At 39.9% G+C, this 18,021-nt stretch overlaps 1 protein-coding gene across 4 annotated transcripts in view; it reads right to left on the reverse strand.

The window, feature by feature from the left end:
* ADCY8 (adenylate cyclase 8) overlaps nucleotides 1-18,021 on the reverse strand; it is a 220,095-nt gene that overhangs the window by 168,201 nt on the left and 33,873 nt on the right. For all 4 annotated transcript variants that reach the window (XM_059042851.2, XM_067017164.1, XM_067017166.1 and 1 more), the window contains exon 2: nucleotides 3,136-3,285. In XM_059042851.2, the coding sequence (XP_058898834.1) occupies nucleotides 3,136-3,285 (150 nt within the window). The remainder of the gene's footprint in view (nucleotides 1-3,135; nucleotides 3,286-18,021) is intronic.

An 18,021-nucleotide genomic window follows, 5' to 3' on the forward strand; every position in this document is an offset into this window, starting at 1 on the left:
GTTCTTGAAAAACAAAATCCTACAAAACTTGAACATTTCTGTAGAATAAGACCTCTTGGTTCTGTATGCAAGTGCAAAAATAAAATGCAATTTAGTCACCCTTGAGATAATCTCCTAAGGAAAAAGGATCTGCTGTCACTTAGGCACTTGCAATGTTTTCCTTCACACGATATAGAATTTCTAACAGTTGCAGTATTATAATTAGCTCTGAAGATGTAAATGGGGTTGGATTTGTGAATGACATTTAAAATATCCAGAGCCTAATGCTGAGTTCTGATCACTGTACACCTGAGAAGAACCAACATCCTGATTTCCTTCTGTATGAGTAACTTTCAACCGGGGTTTCACCTGGGACAAGCCAATCCATAACATGTTCTCAAATGAGTCCTCTTGGGATTGAGCTATGCTGGCTGATTCATATAAATCATTGTACACCATCATGCTGGTAAAAACTCTTCACTGAGCTGCAAGGGCTCTGCACACAATATTTCTAACCATTAAGGAGCCTCTTCAGGAAGGGTATTATTATCCCCATGTTACAGATGGAATAACTAAGACTCAGAGCTTGCTCAAGTTCAATAGAATAGTAAGCAACTAAGGAAAGATTTCAAATCCTGGGCAGTCTCATTTGAAAGCCTGTGCCTTCTCTGCCCATCTACCACTGAGGAAGTTCTCAGCGACAATGGAAACCTGAATCAGAGATCAATATCGGTGGAAAGTAACTTTAGCACTGAATGATACAGAGCCAGCTAGCTTAGATACTAGTACGGGAGGGAAAGAGGGTGGCCAATATACCACAAATACTTCATCAGAATTGTACACACGGGACTATAACAAAACAACAGCATATTTTACTTAATTCTCGGAGCAAAGAACCTTCCACCAAAAGAGCTTCTTCTTGTATTTCATCTCTGAAAAAAATGAGGCTGACTTATAGTTTTGTATTGCTTTATATATGTCACCTTATTTGAGGCAAACGCAATGCTGAAATAAAAGATATTGTCCCAAGTATGGATGAGGAACCTAGGACTGAGAGTTAAGTGGTTTAGGTGGCCAACTAGGAGGTAATATGGCCGCGGAAAGAATTCTAGCGGACTTTTCTCCACATTCGAGTTGTCACTTGTTCTCACCTCTGTGTATTATTTTCTTCTTCCTTCCATCAACTTAAAGAAAATAAAGATTAGAGAGGATGGAGGTAGCTCCCTTCACCATGTTAGACCTGCTACATCATAGTGACTCTAAGACACTGAACTTGAAGAATGGGAAAAGCAGAAAAGCCTTATGAGTATGATAAGGCAATCATTTTCAGTGTCTCCAATATTTCATATACATTAAACAAAAGACTGAGCTTCCCAGACAACTTATCCGCAATTGCAGTTCTGGTTGTGACAGAGCGTCAAGGACAGTTGATGCATTATTAATAAGGCAACATTGTCTGAATTGGCATAGATCCCATGGAAAGAGTGACGTGCCAGTCTGACACCTGCTCTGTTTTGCAGAAGAACACAATGTATATGTATATGTAACCTGGAAGATACTGGGAGATGTTTATTGTTCAAGGTGATTTCTTTCTTAAAAGTTATTTTTCTAAATTATTTTATAGTTATGTTCACGGCAACTACAATAACTCTATTCGGAGGTTCCATAATTGTTTTAGGCTTCAACTTAGAAACGTCCTAAATCTGAATCCTATGAAATCCATGTAGGTTCTGGAAATTCAGTAGTTTCCTCTGTGCCCCTGGCAATAACATAGGGCAGCGAGAGTTGAGTTTTGTCAGGTTGCACCCTACCTGCCCACCTCCTTCATTATCACGCAGACCTGGCTTTGCTCACTTTAAAGATCCATGTTTTACTGATGATTTGATCAGGTTAAAATGAAAAAAATGTTGCATTTTTTGAAGCTACTTTCTTTGTAATTTCTCAAACCATTATGGCATAAAGCTCAAAATAACAAGCGTGTGTCCATAGCCATAATTGTTAAAAAGAGCCTGGTATGGTAGAACTACTAAATCTATTGAGCATAGGATTCCCAAGAGCATATAAACATGCTGAACATAAAATATGCTCATTCTATAACCCATTTTAACACATTCCTGTTATTCCTATTTGAACATTACTTCCAGAGGCAAAGATTTGCATGAATTTTTAATATATGAATAATTTTAATAGGAGCAAATATTTACTTTTTTGAAAGCTAATTTTATTTTGGGGAAACATATCATTTGAGGCCAAACCTATTTTTTAAAACCTTATAACAACCACCCAGTCAGAATGTCCAAGAAACTCCTTTATCTTAACCTCCTCCAACGAAAACTCATGGTCTCCGCCTTGAACCAACTTGCTTTCCTTTCCGCATCCCCTACCCTGGGACTGGTATCATGTTCCATAAAATTTATTGTGTTCAGTGATGTCTTCTGAAAATCAGGATGAGGTATTAGGAACTACACATGTAAAAGATTTTCCTCTGGGCTTCCCTGGTGACGCAGTGGTTGAGAGTCCGCCTGCCGATGCGGGGGACACGGGTTCGTGCCCCGGTCCGGGAGGATCCCACGTGCCGCGGAGCGGCTGGGCCCGTGAGCCATGGCCGCTGAGCCTGCGCGTCCGGAGCCTGTGCTCCGCAACGGGAGAGGCCGCGACAGTGAGAGGCCCGCATATCACAAAAAAAAAAAAAAAAGAGTTTCCTCTGAGCTTCCTATAATTTGAATTGCTATGTAGTAAAAAATTTATTTGAAATAGCAATTTATAGTTTGAAAAAAGGAGAGTCAAAGATGAGAATATGCTAATGGTTTTCAGAAACCATGGCCTTGTCCACAAACACAGATGTCAGTGAAAAGTGTCAGAAAATCACTTTACGTCTAGAATCATTTTATTTCTTGTGGGGAACAATTAATTGAGTGGGGCGAATACGAGTGACTCACTTTGACCCGTGAGTCTAACATAACTATTTCCATAAGAGCATATGGAAAAACCCGAACGAACTTTTTGGCCGAGCCAATATTTTAGACTCTGGAATCCCATGACAGAGACTCTGAAAGAACACTTGCAAGTCAGGATGTGTTTCGGGAGAAAAAAGCTCCATGTAATTCAGAGACTGGCTAGGTGACAACCAGGGCATATGGCCCTTCCAGTTGGTACCTGTCTTTGGTTTTCCGTCTCTAGGCGCAGCCTGGCTTCCACACACCTCCGGGTCTCCAGGAAGGCTTGGCGCTGGGCCCGGTCTGACAGGTAACTGATAAAGATTCCAGCCGTGTTCATACACATGAATAACACTGCCTGGGCCACAACCTAAAACAGAAATACAGACATAGCCCGGTCAGGTGGTTAAAACAAGAGCTGTTTGCAGGCAAAGAGAAAAAGTCAATAAATAAAAATTTCCAATGTAAACCTTAAGGTAGTAATCCAGATGTTTAGTAGCAGGTTAGTAGAACCTTCATTCAGGTCTTGGGCTCAACTCATCTCCTCAGACCTCCCTCAACCACTCTATCCAATTTAAAGCTTCTCTCTCCCCACGCTTGAATTTGAACTCGGATTGGAAACCTCAAGTAAAATAGAGCAGCTTCTTCTCTCTTCCTCTTCTTAAGGGGTTGGGGAACCAGGTGAGAAGAAGAGAAAGAGATGAATAAAAAACAGGAAAGGTGTTAGTTGAATGGTACTACTGTATTTTGACTTTGGTACCCAGTTTTTCTTGAGTAGCATCTAAGTCTTGATGTTCCTAACTCAAGAGAAGATGTCCTATTTGTCTACTGCTTTCCATCTCCATTGCCATTACCCATCCATCTCCTAGGTGCCAAAAGCTCCTGGCTGGACTCTTAAATTAAACTTTGTACTTTCACATTTGCCCCCTCCCAAACTTCTCTCTAGTGAAGAAAAGCAGGCAGATTCTGGAAGGGAGTCAACACTCGGAAGAAAGAAACAGCATAGTGTGGATTCCTTGATTTTTATGGCTTTAGCTTGCAGGCCAGTAACACTCAGTATAGTGTAGGGGAGAAAAACTCCAATAGAAAACCCAAGTGGCCTGAAGAAGCAAAGAACAGAGTTCAAAACAACTATGGCTGCTGAAAAGTGAGAGGAAAAGCCCCCTAAGAAGAGAACCAGTAAGGTGGAACCTTAAATTCCTATATAAACTCTTCCCTGAACCACATATGCACAGGGCAAACAGCAAATGATTGAGTTGATGATAAAAGAATTGAACTGAGGGGCTTCCCTGGTGGCGCAGTGGTTGAGAGTCTGCCTGCCGATGCAGGGGACGCGGGTTCATGCCCCGGTCCGGGAGGATCCCACATGCCGAGGGGCGGCTGGGCCCCTGAGCCGTGGCCGCTGAGCCTGTGCGTCCGGAGCCTGTGCTCCGCAACGGGAGAGGCCACAGCAGTGAGAGGCCTGCATATCGCAAAAAAAAAAAAAAAAAAAATCAACTAAGATAGAAACAACTTGAATAGCTCATACAATTAACAACCTTGAAATGGAACATGGTATGCAAGTTTAATAGTAAAAAATTCTTTTTTAGGCACATATTGAATATTTGTAAAATATGATTTTATGATAGGACCTGGTTAGCCTCAGCAAATTTCAAAGAACTAGCATCATGTAACCACAGTCAATGACTACAATAAAATCAAGTTACAAAGCAATTTAAAAGATAACTAAAAGAATACCATGTGTTTAGAAATTTAAACTACTTCTAAATAACTCATGGATCTAAAAATATATCATAATGGAAAATATGTATAGCTAAAGAATAATGAAAATACTACTGAAAAAAAACTTAGTAGTCCTCACCAAGGAATATATAATAATAAATGCTTCATTAGAAAAAGAAGAGTATATATATAACTGATTCATTTTGCTGCACACCTGAAACCAACAAAACATTGTAAATCAACTATACGCTAATAAAAATTTTTAAAGAAAGAAAAAGAAAGAAGAAAGGCTGAAAATGAATATGCTAGCCGTTCAACTTAAAGGTTTAGCAAAAAACAAAAACAGATAAATCCAAAGTCTGTAAAAGGAAAAAAATAAGAAAGGAGCCGAAATTAAAGAAATAAAAACCAAATATAAAATACAGAGGTTCAATAAAGTCAAAAGTCTTTTTTTCTGAAAGGACTAATAAAACAATAGCACTTCTTACAAGCTTAATAAAGAAAAAAAGAGAAAAGGTTCAAACAAGCAATATTGAGAATAGAAAATGAGAATTTAAATATATGGCGGAAATTAATAGATAATAAAAATATATTAGGAAGTTTAATGCTTATGAAAATCATAAATGGAATTACATATTTCTTAAAATACATATCAAAACTGACTCAAGAAGACAAGAGAAAAATTAAATAAATGCAGTCATAATTAAATATCTTTCCAGAAGGAAAGCAACAGGGCCAGATGCCTTCATCAAAGCATTCTACAAACACATGTTGAAGAAATAACTTAAATATTTCATAATCTCGTCCAGAGAGTAGGAAAATAGGGAATATTCTCCAACTCAGGTTATAAGGCTAGCAGCATCCTGCTACCATAACCAATAAAGTTGGTGCATAAAGGTAATTTACAGATAAATCTCACTCATGAACATGAAAGACAATTCCTACACATAATATTACTAAATAAAATCCATCAATACATAGAAAAAATAATTCAGTTTGACTACATTAAATTTATCTCAGGAATTTGAGGATAGTTTAACATTATCCAATCAACTAATGCAATTCACCACATTTACAGCTTTAAAAAAACCCATAATCATCCCACTGAGATGAAACAGCATTGATTTTCAATATTCTTTCATTTAAAAAAACGTGGAGATTAGGAGTAAACTTTCTTAATCACTATGCAGAGTATCTACAGAAACAAAGACAAAAACACCTAAAATGAACAACTTACTCAATGATAAAAGGTTAAAAAGATTTGCTTAAAGGCCAGGATGACAGTTATCTCCAAATGTTTTCAACATCATTCTCAAATTCCAGCTATCTCAGTAAGACAAAAACAGAAACAAAATAAAGGTGATAAAACTTGGAAAGGAAGAAATACACTTTCATTTTTGCAGATAATTATCTATGTGGAATATCTGAAAGTCTCTACAGAAAAATTACTAGGATTAGTAAGAATTTAACAAAGATGTTGGATATAAAGTCAAGATAAGATGCTAATTGCATTTCTAATGCACCATGACAAAAAGATAGAAAATTAACTTAACAGAGAAAATAATGAAATGGAATTTAAAATAATCAAATAAGACCCAGATGGAGGGTTGTACACCATGTTATGCTGTAAGATGAAAGAATTGCTGTAGTAAAGATTTCAAAACTTGGTAGGTATTTTTACCCCCAGTGGAATTCAAGATGATTCTAAAATGTGTATAGAAGATCAAAGAGTCAAGAATACATAAGATATTCTTATGGGGATATATGTATACGTATAGCTGATTCACTTTATTACACAGCAGAAACTAACACAACAATGTAAAGCAATTAAACCCCAATAAAGATTTTTTTTTTTTAAAAAAAGAATACATAAGATATTCTTAAAGGAGGACAAAATGGGAGACTTGCAGTATCAGGTAGCAGACTTGTTATAACATTGCAGTGGTTAAGACCTCATGGTATTTACATGGGGATACACAAATTGACCGGTGGATGTGAAAAGAGAGCCCAGAAACATAAACACACAAACTTGATAATCGTGCTTTGTAGTTATAAGGAGAAAAGAGGGACTTTGGAACAAAGGGTTTTAGAACTGTTTGTTATTCACTTGGGAAACAAAGTAAAAGTAAATCCCTGCCTAATCCAATACATAGAAATACATTGCAGGTGGATTAAAGTCTTAAATATGAAAGGAACAAATATGAAATTTTAGAAGACAATCTAGGAGAATACTTTTACAACTGTAATAGATTTTTAAAATAAAATGCAAGGAATACAAGCCATAAAAATAGATTAATACATTTGACAAAATTTAAATTAAGCATTTCTATTCATTGAAAGACAACATAAATAAAATGGAAAAAACTATAAGAAGAGATATATGCAACATTTATAACTAGCAAAAATTAATTTTCAGCTCATATGAAGAACTTGTATAAATCTATAAAAAGTAAAAACAATCCGATAGAATACAGGGCGAAAAATAAACAGGTATTTCCAAGACAAGAGACTATCAATATGAAAATAAGTGCAACAATCTAGGAACTCCAAGTTAACATCCACACCCATTCCACATCTACCCGGTCGGCTCCAGAAAGAAAAAAAAAAAATAGTAGGGTGTTATCAAATTAGCAAGGATGCTGTTGGCAATGTGAATTGACACTGCTACTTAGACTCTGCACAATGTTTCATTTGTACATTGCTAAACTGTACCTTTCCCCTCCATACCCAGAGCCATCTTTGCAAATACGGCCCAGGAGACATGCCCAAGAATGTTAAGAACAGCATTTTCTACAAGGGCTTGAAACTGGAAATAATCTGAACGTCCACCAATAGTAGAATGGATACTTTAGGATGTATTAAAATAATTAAATACTACTCAGCGGTGACAATAAATCTATTATTGTAGGAATCAAAATAGATAAGAAGAGAAAACAATATTGAAAAAAGTGTGATTCTAATGACAATAAGTTCAAAAACAAGTAAACTAAAATAACACATTGTTTGTGAATATATGAGATAGCACATGACTCCATTTTTTACCCATCAGATTGTCAAAGATAAGCAATTTGATAACACATTACTCTGGCTAGGTTGTGGGGGAAATAGTCACTCATACCTATCTGGTGAATCCATGAGTTTGGCAATATCTGTCAAAACTGACATTCATCAATTCATAGGCATCACCTCAGTAACTCCATTTTGGTGTAGCTGCAGGTGCAAAGGTCAAAGGCTATCACAGCATTCTTTGTCAAAGCACACAATTGGAAACAATCTAAACGGCCATAAATAGAGGATTGGTTAAATTATAAAGCCATACAACTGAATATGTATGTAAATAAAAACATGGAGGGCTTCCCTGGTGGCGCAGTGGTTGAGAGTCCGCCTGCCGATGCAGGGGTCACGGGTTCGTTCCCTGGTCCGGGAAGATCCCACGTGCCGCGGAGCAACTAAGCCCGTGAGCCATGGCCGCTGAGCCTGCGCGTCCGGAGCCTGTGCTCCGCAACGGGAGAGGCCACAGCAGTGAGAGGCCCGCGTACCACAAAAAAAAAAAAAAAAAAAAAAAAATGGAAATTTTCTGTATACTAACACAGAACATTCCAATATATACTATTAAGTGGGGGAAAAAAATAAAGGACTAATATTTGCTATCCTTTTTCTATGCATAGACTCTTTCCGTAAGGTACTGGATAATTCTGGGGACAGAAACTGAAGCCTAAATTTATCATCTCTACCGTTTATATTTTTACATGCGAGTGTGGTACCTATTCTAATACATAGATTTTTAAATAAATAGATTGACAAACGTACGGTTAGGAAAGAGAAAAATGCAAACTCCTCATCATGACAGTAAAGCCTGCTTGATCTTCTTCAAACTCATTTCATACCATTTCTCCTCTTACTCATTCTGTTGCAACCAATGGGGTTTACTTTCTATTTCTCCTGTAAGTTTTTCCTCTCTCTGGTCCATTGCAAAAGCTGTTCCTTCTGCCTGGGACATTCTTCCTCACACTTCTTGCCTTGCGGATTCCTCTTATCCGTCTGTTCTTGGCTTTATTAGTTTCCTCCAAGAGGTACTCCCTGGTCACTATATCAAAGTAGGATTTCCCTGCCATTCTTTATCCCGGCACTCTGTGCACTTATCACAACTTGTAATTATATATTTATTTGCACACTTGGTTGTCTGGTGCCTATCTGTCCCATTGGATTATTACTTCTAAAAATGCAGGGATGACATTTATTTTAGCCATTGATTGACACCTAGTACCTAGCACAGTGGCTAAGTGCTCAGCACGGTGCCTGTTAAAAGTGTTCTGCACCTAATAAGTGCTGGATATTTGCTGAATGAATAAAGGAATGGGTTAATAGCTTTCCTATGTTTCCATCATTATTTACAAGATATGATGGACTAATGATCTCAAAATAGCAATAATAATGTAAAACACCAAAAATATCCTTGACAACACTAATAAATGTGTGGGAGCTAAAGCATTCGACTTTACAAAAGATAAAGGAGGGAAACATTTCTGGTAAAGGGATGCTAGCTATTAACTATGTAAATACTACCCAAATTGCTTTATGACTTTAACATGATAAACAATCAATATCCCAAGTGAAATTTTCCTTTGGAACTTGGAAGATGACTTAAAAGTGTATCTGAAAGAATACATGAATTAGAATACTAAAGAAATTTTTACAAAAGTGATTACAGAGGGTCCTTGCACAGCCAGAAGATAATACATACCATCATGTGACAATAATTAAAACTCTGTGGCAATAGTGAAACCTCAACTGAAGAATCAGTGGAATAGAATAGAAAACATAACGAGTTTGTATATGATCCAGACAGCTCAACGATTCAGTGGAAAAAATAATTGTCAGTAACAGGCTGATTTGTCATTTTTTGGAAAAAAATGGCTTAGAGTCCCCTCATAGTATATGTCAAAATAAATGCCAATGGAATAAAGACTTAAATGTGGAAAATGAGACTACCAAAAAGGGAAAAGAAAATAAAAGGGAATATTGCTCTAATTTAAGCAGAAAAGCTTGAGCTGAGGCTCAAATTAAAGGTAAGTAGTGTTGTTGTTGTTTTTTAACGTATTTATTTATTTCTATTTATTTTTGGCTGCGCTGCATCTTCGTTGCAGTGCGTGGGCTCTTCGTTGTGGCGCGCGGGCTTCTCTGGTTGTAGTGCAGGGGCTCTAGAGCACACAGGCTCAGTAGTTGCAGTGAGCAGGCTGCTATCTAGTTGGGCTCTCTAGTTGCGGTGCGTGGACTTTAGAGCGCACAGGCTCAGTAGTTGTGGCGTGCAGGCTTAGTTGCTCCGTTGCATGTGGGATCTTAGTCCCCAGACCAGGGATGGACCACGCATTCCCTGCATTGGAAGGCGGATTCTTAACCACTGGACCACCAGGGAAGTCCCAGTAGTGTTTTTTAAAACACTGAAATCAATCTGATACATTGCTGATGTGGAGGGACTTTCCTACGGTATTTCTGGAAAACAAACTGGCAACATGTTGCAAAATTTACTCATTTCTTTTGATCCAGTGACCCAACTTCTAGTTATCTATCTAAAGGAAACAATCAAATACAGGATCAGAAATTTCTGTTAAGGGATGTTCATTGCAGCTTTATTAATGAAAGTTTTAAAAAATAAATAGAAACTGCATATTTTTAACAGCAGGGGAAATGGCTGAATAATTGAGGCATGCATATACAAGGGAATATAAAATTGCATTAAAAATATTTAATGACATGAGCAAACCTTTATGATACATTAAGTAAGCTGTAATATTTAGAACTGTATTAAAACACTAATCTGTAATTTCAGTGTGATCTTAATGCTTAAAATAAAAGGAAATATATACATATATTTGCATGTATATGTCCATGCATAAGTGTGTGTGTGTGTGTGTGTGTGTGTGTGTGTATTGAAATAGTAGGAATAGGTTATTCAGACAAACTTACTTGTGAAGATCTAACAAGGCAGAAAACAAAAAGAATCAACAAAAAACCAAAACATAAGGAGTCAAGCTCGAGAAGAATTACACCCAAACAGGTGAGCCTAGCATCTGGAGTTCTTTCTTCCTAGGGGCACCTGCAAATTCCAAAGGAGGTGACTGAGAGTCTCAGAGGCAGAGCAGAGCGTTCAGGACTCAGGAACCAGGGGAACAAAAGCTGAGGGGAGGCAAAGTGGAGATGTTGGAGGAGAAGAGAGTCCAAAAACAGCCACTCATGTAGGGACTTGATCCTTAGTCAGTAATTGACTTCACAGATATCTTTACTGCTGCATTTTAGTATCAAATAAATATCTAAAAATACCTAAATTGTGATTATTACTTTTTTAAAGTAAATTTTATGAAGGAGATGCTATTCCATTATAGCAGCTGCAGATTAGTGGTTCCACGAAAGGGGTGGGGGGACATTGTTATGACTGCCTCAGATTGGTTCTTTTATGTCATCCCTCCAACCTACAACTCTCTCTAGACCCCTGTAAGCCCCACCTGTAAGCCGCCTCTGCCCCAGAGCAGAGATGCTGAATGTGAGACGCTTAAGAAAAATTTGTCGATCAATACTTTATTTTTCTACCCTTACATATCTGTAAACTGACATTAAGAAGTCTTCCTAATCCTTCACTACTAAATAATTTATCCATTCAAAATGATTTATGGAGCAAGTTCTATGTGTCAGGTATGGTTTTATGAACTGGCAACGTGCAAAGCAGATAAAGTTCAGCTCTCATTCTAGCGGTGGGAGACAGGCAATAAACAAATAAATGAAGGAATATTTAATACATGGTGGCGGTGTGTGTGATAAATACTAAGAAGAAAAATACAGCAGCATAAGGAGGATAGAAAGTGATACAGTAGGGATGGGGCTGCTCCTTTATAGGGAGTTCAGAAAAGGACTCGCTGATAAGAAGATCTTTGAGCAAGACCTGAAAAAAGTGAGGGAGTGAGTCATGGGATATTTGGGAAGAGCAGTTCTGGCAGAGAGAACAGAAAGTGCAAAGGCTCTGAGGCAGGAGAAGCAAGAAGCCCACTCAGAGTCCGCTATGGCTGGAGCAGAGAGGGTTACAGGAGGATGCAGGCACTTTTAGGAGATGAGCCCTGACAGGTAACAAGCAGTCAGACTGTGTATGGTTTTGCACATGATAAGAATATTGGCTTTTAAGGCATGGGAGAATCCTGAGTACTGGGAGACATGACCCATCTTCTATGTTTTAAGGGTCACGCACTGGCTGCTATGAAGAGAACAGACTCTAGGGGGTGCCAGGATGGAGTCAGGGAGAAAAGCTAGAAGGTTTTTAGGAAAATACCGTTGAAAAGAAATTGTGGGCTTGGACCTGGGTGGCAACTGTGCAGCTGGTGAGATCCGGTCAGACTCTGAATATATTTCAAAGGGAGACAAGATTCACTGATAAATTTTGTGTCGATGATAAAAGAAAGAGGAGTTGAGTGTGACCTCCAGAAAATTAATCATTCTGACTGCACAGGCCAATCGTCTGGGAGAGTTAAAAAGATGCAGATTTCCCCGGGCCCCATTCAGACCTTCTGAATGAAAATATCCAGGGATGAGGCCGCCTGGGAATCTTTATTTTTAGAGAGTTGCCAGAGTCATCTACTGCAGTGGGTCCATGCGCTGCCATAGGGAATCACGCCTTCATGAAAATGGTCTGAAGATCACAGATAACACTACCTTTTGACCTCCTTTTTATGTGTGCATCGGGGGTACTGTAATAGGGAAGAACAAAGCTGACTCCATATCAGGTCTGTTTCTTTTACTTTAACCTTTGTATTCTGTTGCTTTTGCTTGGAGGTAAGAATGTTGCCTATAGCCTGAAATGTGCAGGACAGCCCATTCTCAAGGCTCTGACCTTTAAGAATGTAACACTTTTCCATTCATATAGAGATAAAAAGTTGCAGAACAGAAAATAACGTTTGTTTGGTTGGAGTTTTATAAGAACATTGTGACCTGACCTACCGTGGACAAAGGATTCCTGCAGTCAAGAAGTCTGCAACAACCAAACTTGACCCTCCTTACCTTAAAAATGCTTTGCTGAAACCCTTCAGGGAGTTTGGGGTTTTTTCTGGGGCGGAAGCCGCCCGTCTCCTCGCATGGCCCTGCAGTAAACCTTTCTCTGCTCCAAACTCGGACGTTTCGGTATCGTTCAGCCTCTCTGTGCGCCGGCCACAGGAACTTGCGTTCGCTAACATTACTAAATTCTGAGCTGGCACAGGGCAGACACCACGTCCATTGTATCTCATCTCTTAGCACAGGGCCGGGCATTGTAATACTCAACAAACACTTGTCAAATCTAATTAACTTGACAGTCACATGAGTGAATTCCAGTGACTCACCTCTTTGGTGTAGTTTTGTGATGACTCAGAAGAGGGACGTTGTCACTGCGAGTGGGGAGACCTCCACAAAGTCATCCAGGACAGGATGAGTCCCTCCTCACCTCCCCCAATCTCTTCCTCCAAGCCCTGGAGATGGAAGGTTCTCTATGTGGGCCACGCTGCCCCTTTCTTTCCCGGGACGGTGGCCACAGTGTGGGCACTGCTGTGCAAAGCCAGGGAGTTCAGAGCGGGAAAGGCTCGCACAGTCAGCTCCCCTATTTGACACAGGATTTGCATTTCTGTCATTGCAGCAAGATCCTCTGCTATTCACTGCCAACCGGCCAGACTGGGAGAGAGAACTGGCTCCCTGGGGACCTCCCCTCCCCTCTGCACTCAAAGTATATGCCACAGGGATATGCACGTTTACTCTGCAGCTGGCTTTGTACAGGGAACATCTCCACAGTCTGCAGTCCAAGCTGTTGAAGGCTAGAAGAGCTCTGCTTTATTAAGAGCAGGGAAAGACTCTCCTTCCATTTATTTCTGGGTCTCTGGAAGCATCCACTCAAGTGCTATTGTGTGTATGGAAAGACTAGCTCTGGGAAAGTGACTATTGGACCTGTCCCTGAAGATAGTTTTATTTTTTAAATTTAGGAAGAAAATAAAGAAAAGATCTGTTGCAATCCAATAACGATCACTTTGCATTTGGGTATTTTCCAGTATTTTAATGGAAACCAGGAATTTGAAAGGTAATACCGTCAAGCTAAATTTATATAAAATGTCAAAAACTATTTTCTTAAGGTTTTGCACCCTGATTTGTCTTTAGGACCCATCATTTTGGAGGATGCTCAAACTGAAATTGGGAGACTAAACAGTAGCAATTATAACTTACTTTTTAAAGCTCATGTTAAGTGCAGGGCATCTTACTAAGTGATTTCCATAGGTGTTCTCAGGAAAAATTATCATGGCCATACAAGGAAGCTGAGGTTCAGAGAAGTTAAGTAACTTGTCTAAGGTTAAACAGCCCTCACTGTGGGAGGGCAAGGATTTGAACACAGGAAGTGTGACTTTGCAGGATCCAAGTGGAAGCTGGCCAAGACCTGAAGGAGACCTTTGATGCAGAGGAAATGGAAGCCAGTCAGGAGACAGGGTATACTGAGTAAATAAACACAGGACAATGCATAAGGAAGGTTGAATATTTTGCCAGCATGTAATGAGTATATGAAATATATGAAAGATGTGGGTAAAGCACTCGTATCTCTAGGTGAATGAATCCAGCTGGAGAGGGTCTGGTGTCATCCTCTAGGAGACAGCTAGCATTTATAGAGCCCTTAATATACTCCAGGACTCATTCTAAGGGCCTGGCATGTGTTAATTCATTTAGTCCTCACGATAACCCAATGAAGTAGGTACTACTGAGAGGGGCATTGTCTAGAGGAGGGGGCTGAAGCTCAAAGTTTGACCATTTGCTCAAGAAAACTAATGGAGTGAGTAGTAGAGCTGGGTTTGAACCCTGGTCGTGGGAGCCAGAGCCTGAACTTAGAACTACTGGACTCTCCAACCTCATCCCTGATGTACCCCGATGTACCCTGATGTACCCCTGCAATGAAAGTTCACTCAAGCAGTAAATGTGGATTCAGCACATGCATGACAGACTACAGGATGTGGCCACTGGATGGCTCAGTTCTTGAGCCTGGTAGAGGGAAAGGAGCTTTGGGAGGGCTGTGCACCTCTGTCTATAAATAGTAAAACCAAGACCCTGAGAGTAACTTGCCCAAAGCTAAACAGCCTGGGCTGATTGACACCAGGCTCTTTAACACCAAAGCTCTTGGCAAGCTGCCGTGTGTTTTCATAAGGCATTCTTACAATTGCAGAAATGTGCCCATGTGTAGGCCTCTCTGCGTTTGGACTTAGGCCTTAGGGCTGCACATGGAGCAGAGGGAGGGACTGCAGAAGGAGGGGAGCATGAACCCAGGGGAGAATTAGAAAAATTATAGAGGGAGGTTGTGATACTCTCCACAGCCCCCAGGAGGCGTTCGGGCACTGGGGGTCCTGACAAAGTGAGTGGGGCAGACACCAACCAGGGGCCTTCACACCTGCTTGGTGCTGGAGCCTCGGTAACCAGAGACCTGGGTCTGTGTTCCTTGGGTCCTCCACTTACTAGGCATACAACCTTAAGTAAGCCACTTTTTGCCTTTTTGAACCTCAACATTCCCATCGGAAAAATGGGAATAAACTTTGCCTCATAGAAGTACATGTATGTATATCTCTCTCTATATATATATATCCCTGAGTTTATATTATGAATATATACTATATATATGAATGTGCCTAGCAGATAACAGGTAACCAATAAATGTTGGCTATATGTTTAAATATGAGGCCATCTTTTTTTCTAATATATATATATTTTGGTGTAGTATGTATTTTTTAATTTTGGAATAAATGATGCATTACAGATTTTCTTCCTCCAGGTTGAGAAATAACTCAGAGGACCATGAAGTATTAACACCTTTTGTATTTTATGCAAAGTTGCAAAGAATGGTTATGTTCATAGTTTACTCCATAGAGAAGGTAGTAGGGTGATCCTGGCAGAGGATGCTGGAGGGGAGTCATTAAACCCAATAATGCCATTTATATGCTATGTGAACTTGGCCCAGTTAGGTAATTTTTCTGGCCCTCAAATTTCCTCACCTGTAAAATAGGAATACCTTCCTAAAAATGCTGTTGGCTAGTTGACAAAAGTAATTAGCAAAAGGCCTGTAAGACAATCATTGCTCAATATGTATTGACTACGGCCATGGTTACGATTGTTATTACTGCTTTTGTTGTCTTTTATGTCATAAGAGTGACTCTGGAGGGTCTGAGCAGTAAGCAATCTGGTGAGGGTGGTGTGTGAAAAAGATGTCTAGCAATACAGCACGAGGAACATTTATCACCCAGGTTAAACTCACTCTCCAGGGACTCTGGTAAGACTGGGTACCTCCAGCCTCCTCTGCCAGGGTCGTGGGCTCTTCCCACAGCTGTCAGCCTGTGACCATGCTTCCTGCTTTGCCCTTTATAAATAGTACATACCAAATTAGAAAAGGAAATTATAGATAGTACGTAAGGAAGTTTACAAAAGTAACAGCATTGAAGTAGTAAGCTTAAGTGCATTTCTAAGGAAAAAAAAAAGATGCAGGCATGCTGAACTCAGGGGGCGTCTGATAACAAGTAAAACTGAATGATGAAAAACCTACATAAAAAACCCTGGGTTCAATGAATAATATCTTGAGAAATGACAAAGTAATGAGGGGAAAAGGCAGTCTTTTCAGAAGAAAACAAGAAGAGAGAATTTTGAAAAACAGAATGAAAAGAATAAGAGAACAGGAGCGTAAGATTTTTTTTTAATGGATTGAAAAAAACTCTGACATTAAGAAGAAAGTAAAAATGTTAAAGACTAAAAATAGGAAGGACTGGAGGTGAGGAAAAATAAGTGATTAAACCCTTTAAAAATAGATGAGGTAAAATGATGAAGTTAAATTTTTAAAAAATATGAGGAGTATAACAGGCGGTAGCTCAAAATTTAAAGGTAAACTATGCTAACACAAAGTGGCTTAAGATATTCACACATTTATAATGTCTATTCCACTGTATTCAGAGAGCAGGACAAACCAAGGAGCCAATAATTTTGCTCCAAGACTGTTTTCCAGGCTGAGGTAACTCTACCACTTAGAATCGCCTGCCTCTTTGCAAGGGGATGTGAGGAGAGCTTCTGTTTACACACTCCAGTTGTGTACCAGGCTTTGGCCTTGACATATGCTATTTTATGGCAATCCAATAGCAACCCTTCTTGGTCTTATTGGCTCCATTTCATAGAAGAGAAAAATGAGACTGAGAGAGCCTAAGAAATTACCCAAGGCCACAGAGCTAGTAAGTGGTACTAGGATGACCAACTGTCCTGGTTTGCCCGGAACAGAGAACTTTGTTTTCAGGCCCGGATGGTCCCAGGAAAACCAGGAGGAGTTTTCCTAGTGTGCCCTTTCCAAAGCTTCCGTGCCATCTATCTGGCAATCATCTACTCGACTCATGGAGCTCAAGACTCAGCTTGGTCCCCTCCCCCCGCTCCCCATGTAGAAGCAGCCCCCTTTTTTCCCCTCCTCTCTTGGACTGTATCTCATATAGTCATCCATCATTGCCCTTATATGTTGGTGATCGATCTCATCAACTGTCAGCTCTACATCCCCAGGGCCTTGCACAGCGCCTACACTCATCCCGCTCCTCATTCATCCTTAGAGCCAACAGATATGTCCTGAGTGCCTCCAACAGGTCAGGCAGCATGCTAGCCTATGTGGGGGTGGACCAAACAAACACAGGTCCAGCCCTCATCAAACGTACAGACCATTAATACTGCAGGCCTTTGGGATATATCTGTTGAATGAATGAGTGAGCTTGCCGATGGAGAGACGATTGGGATGTGAGCTGTTCGGCTTGCTGCCTTGCCTTAGGGGAGGCCTCAGCTAAAGCAGACTCTCAGGACTTTTGTTTCTGGCTGTGCCGTGTGGCTTGTGGGATCTTAGTTCCCCGACCAGGGATTGAAGCTGCACCCCCAGCAGAACCTGTGCCCCCTGCAGTGGAAGCACAGAGTCCTAACCACTGGACCGCGGAGTCTCTAGGACACTAGCATGAGACTCTCGCAGAGTCTCATGGACACTCAAGGGAAGAAGGAAAGTGTTTGTCCACGGTTGTTCCCCCTTAAGTATTCTAGGAGGGTTCTGTGGTTTAGGATTTTAGAATTTGGGAGTCAGAACTTAACGCCAGCACTCTACCTATGAAAGCCTCTGAGCCTATTTTGGTTTTTAATAGAAATGACGATTGATGGCCTATTATACATGTGCCAGGCACTATACCTGGCTCCAGGGATACAGGACAAGTCTCTTCCTCTTCAAGCTTATATTCTAGTGAACTATTTCTTCACATGCAAAAGAAAGGAAGGAAGCCCTATGACCTAGGGTTATTGCAAGAATAAAATAAAACAAACAAAAGTCACTATTGAAGTTATTATAACT

Source organism: Kogia breviceps, chromosome 17 (assembly GCF_026419965.1).
Source record: "Kogia breviceps isolate mKogBre1 chromosome 17, mKogBre1 haplotype 1, whole genome shotgun sequence".
In the NCBI taxonomy this organism is placed as follows: domain Eukaryota; kingdom Metazoa; phylum Chordata; class Mammalia; order Artiodactyla; family Physeteridae; genus Kogia; species Kogia breviceps.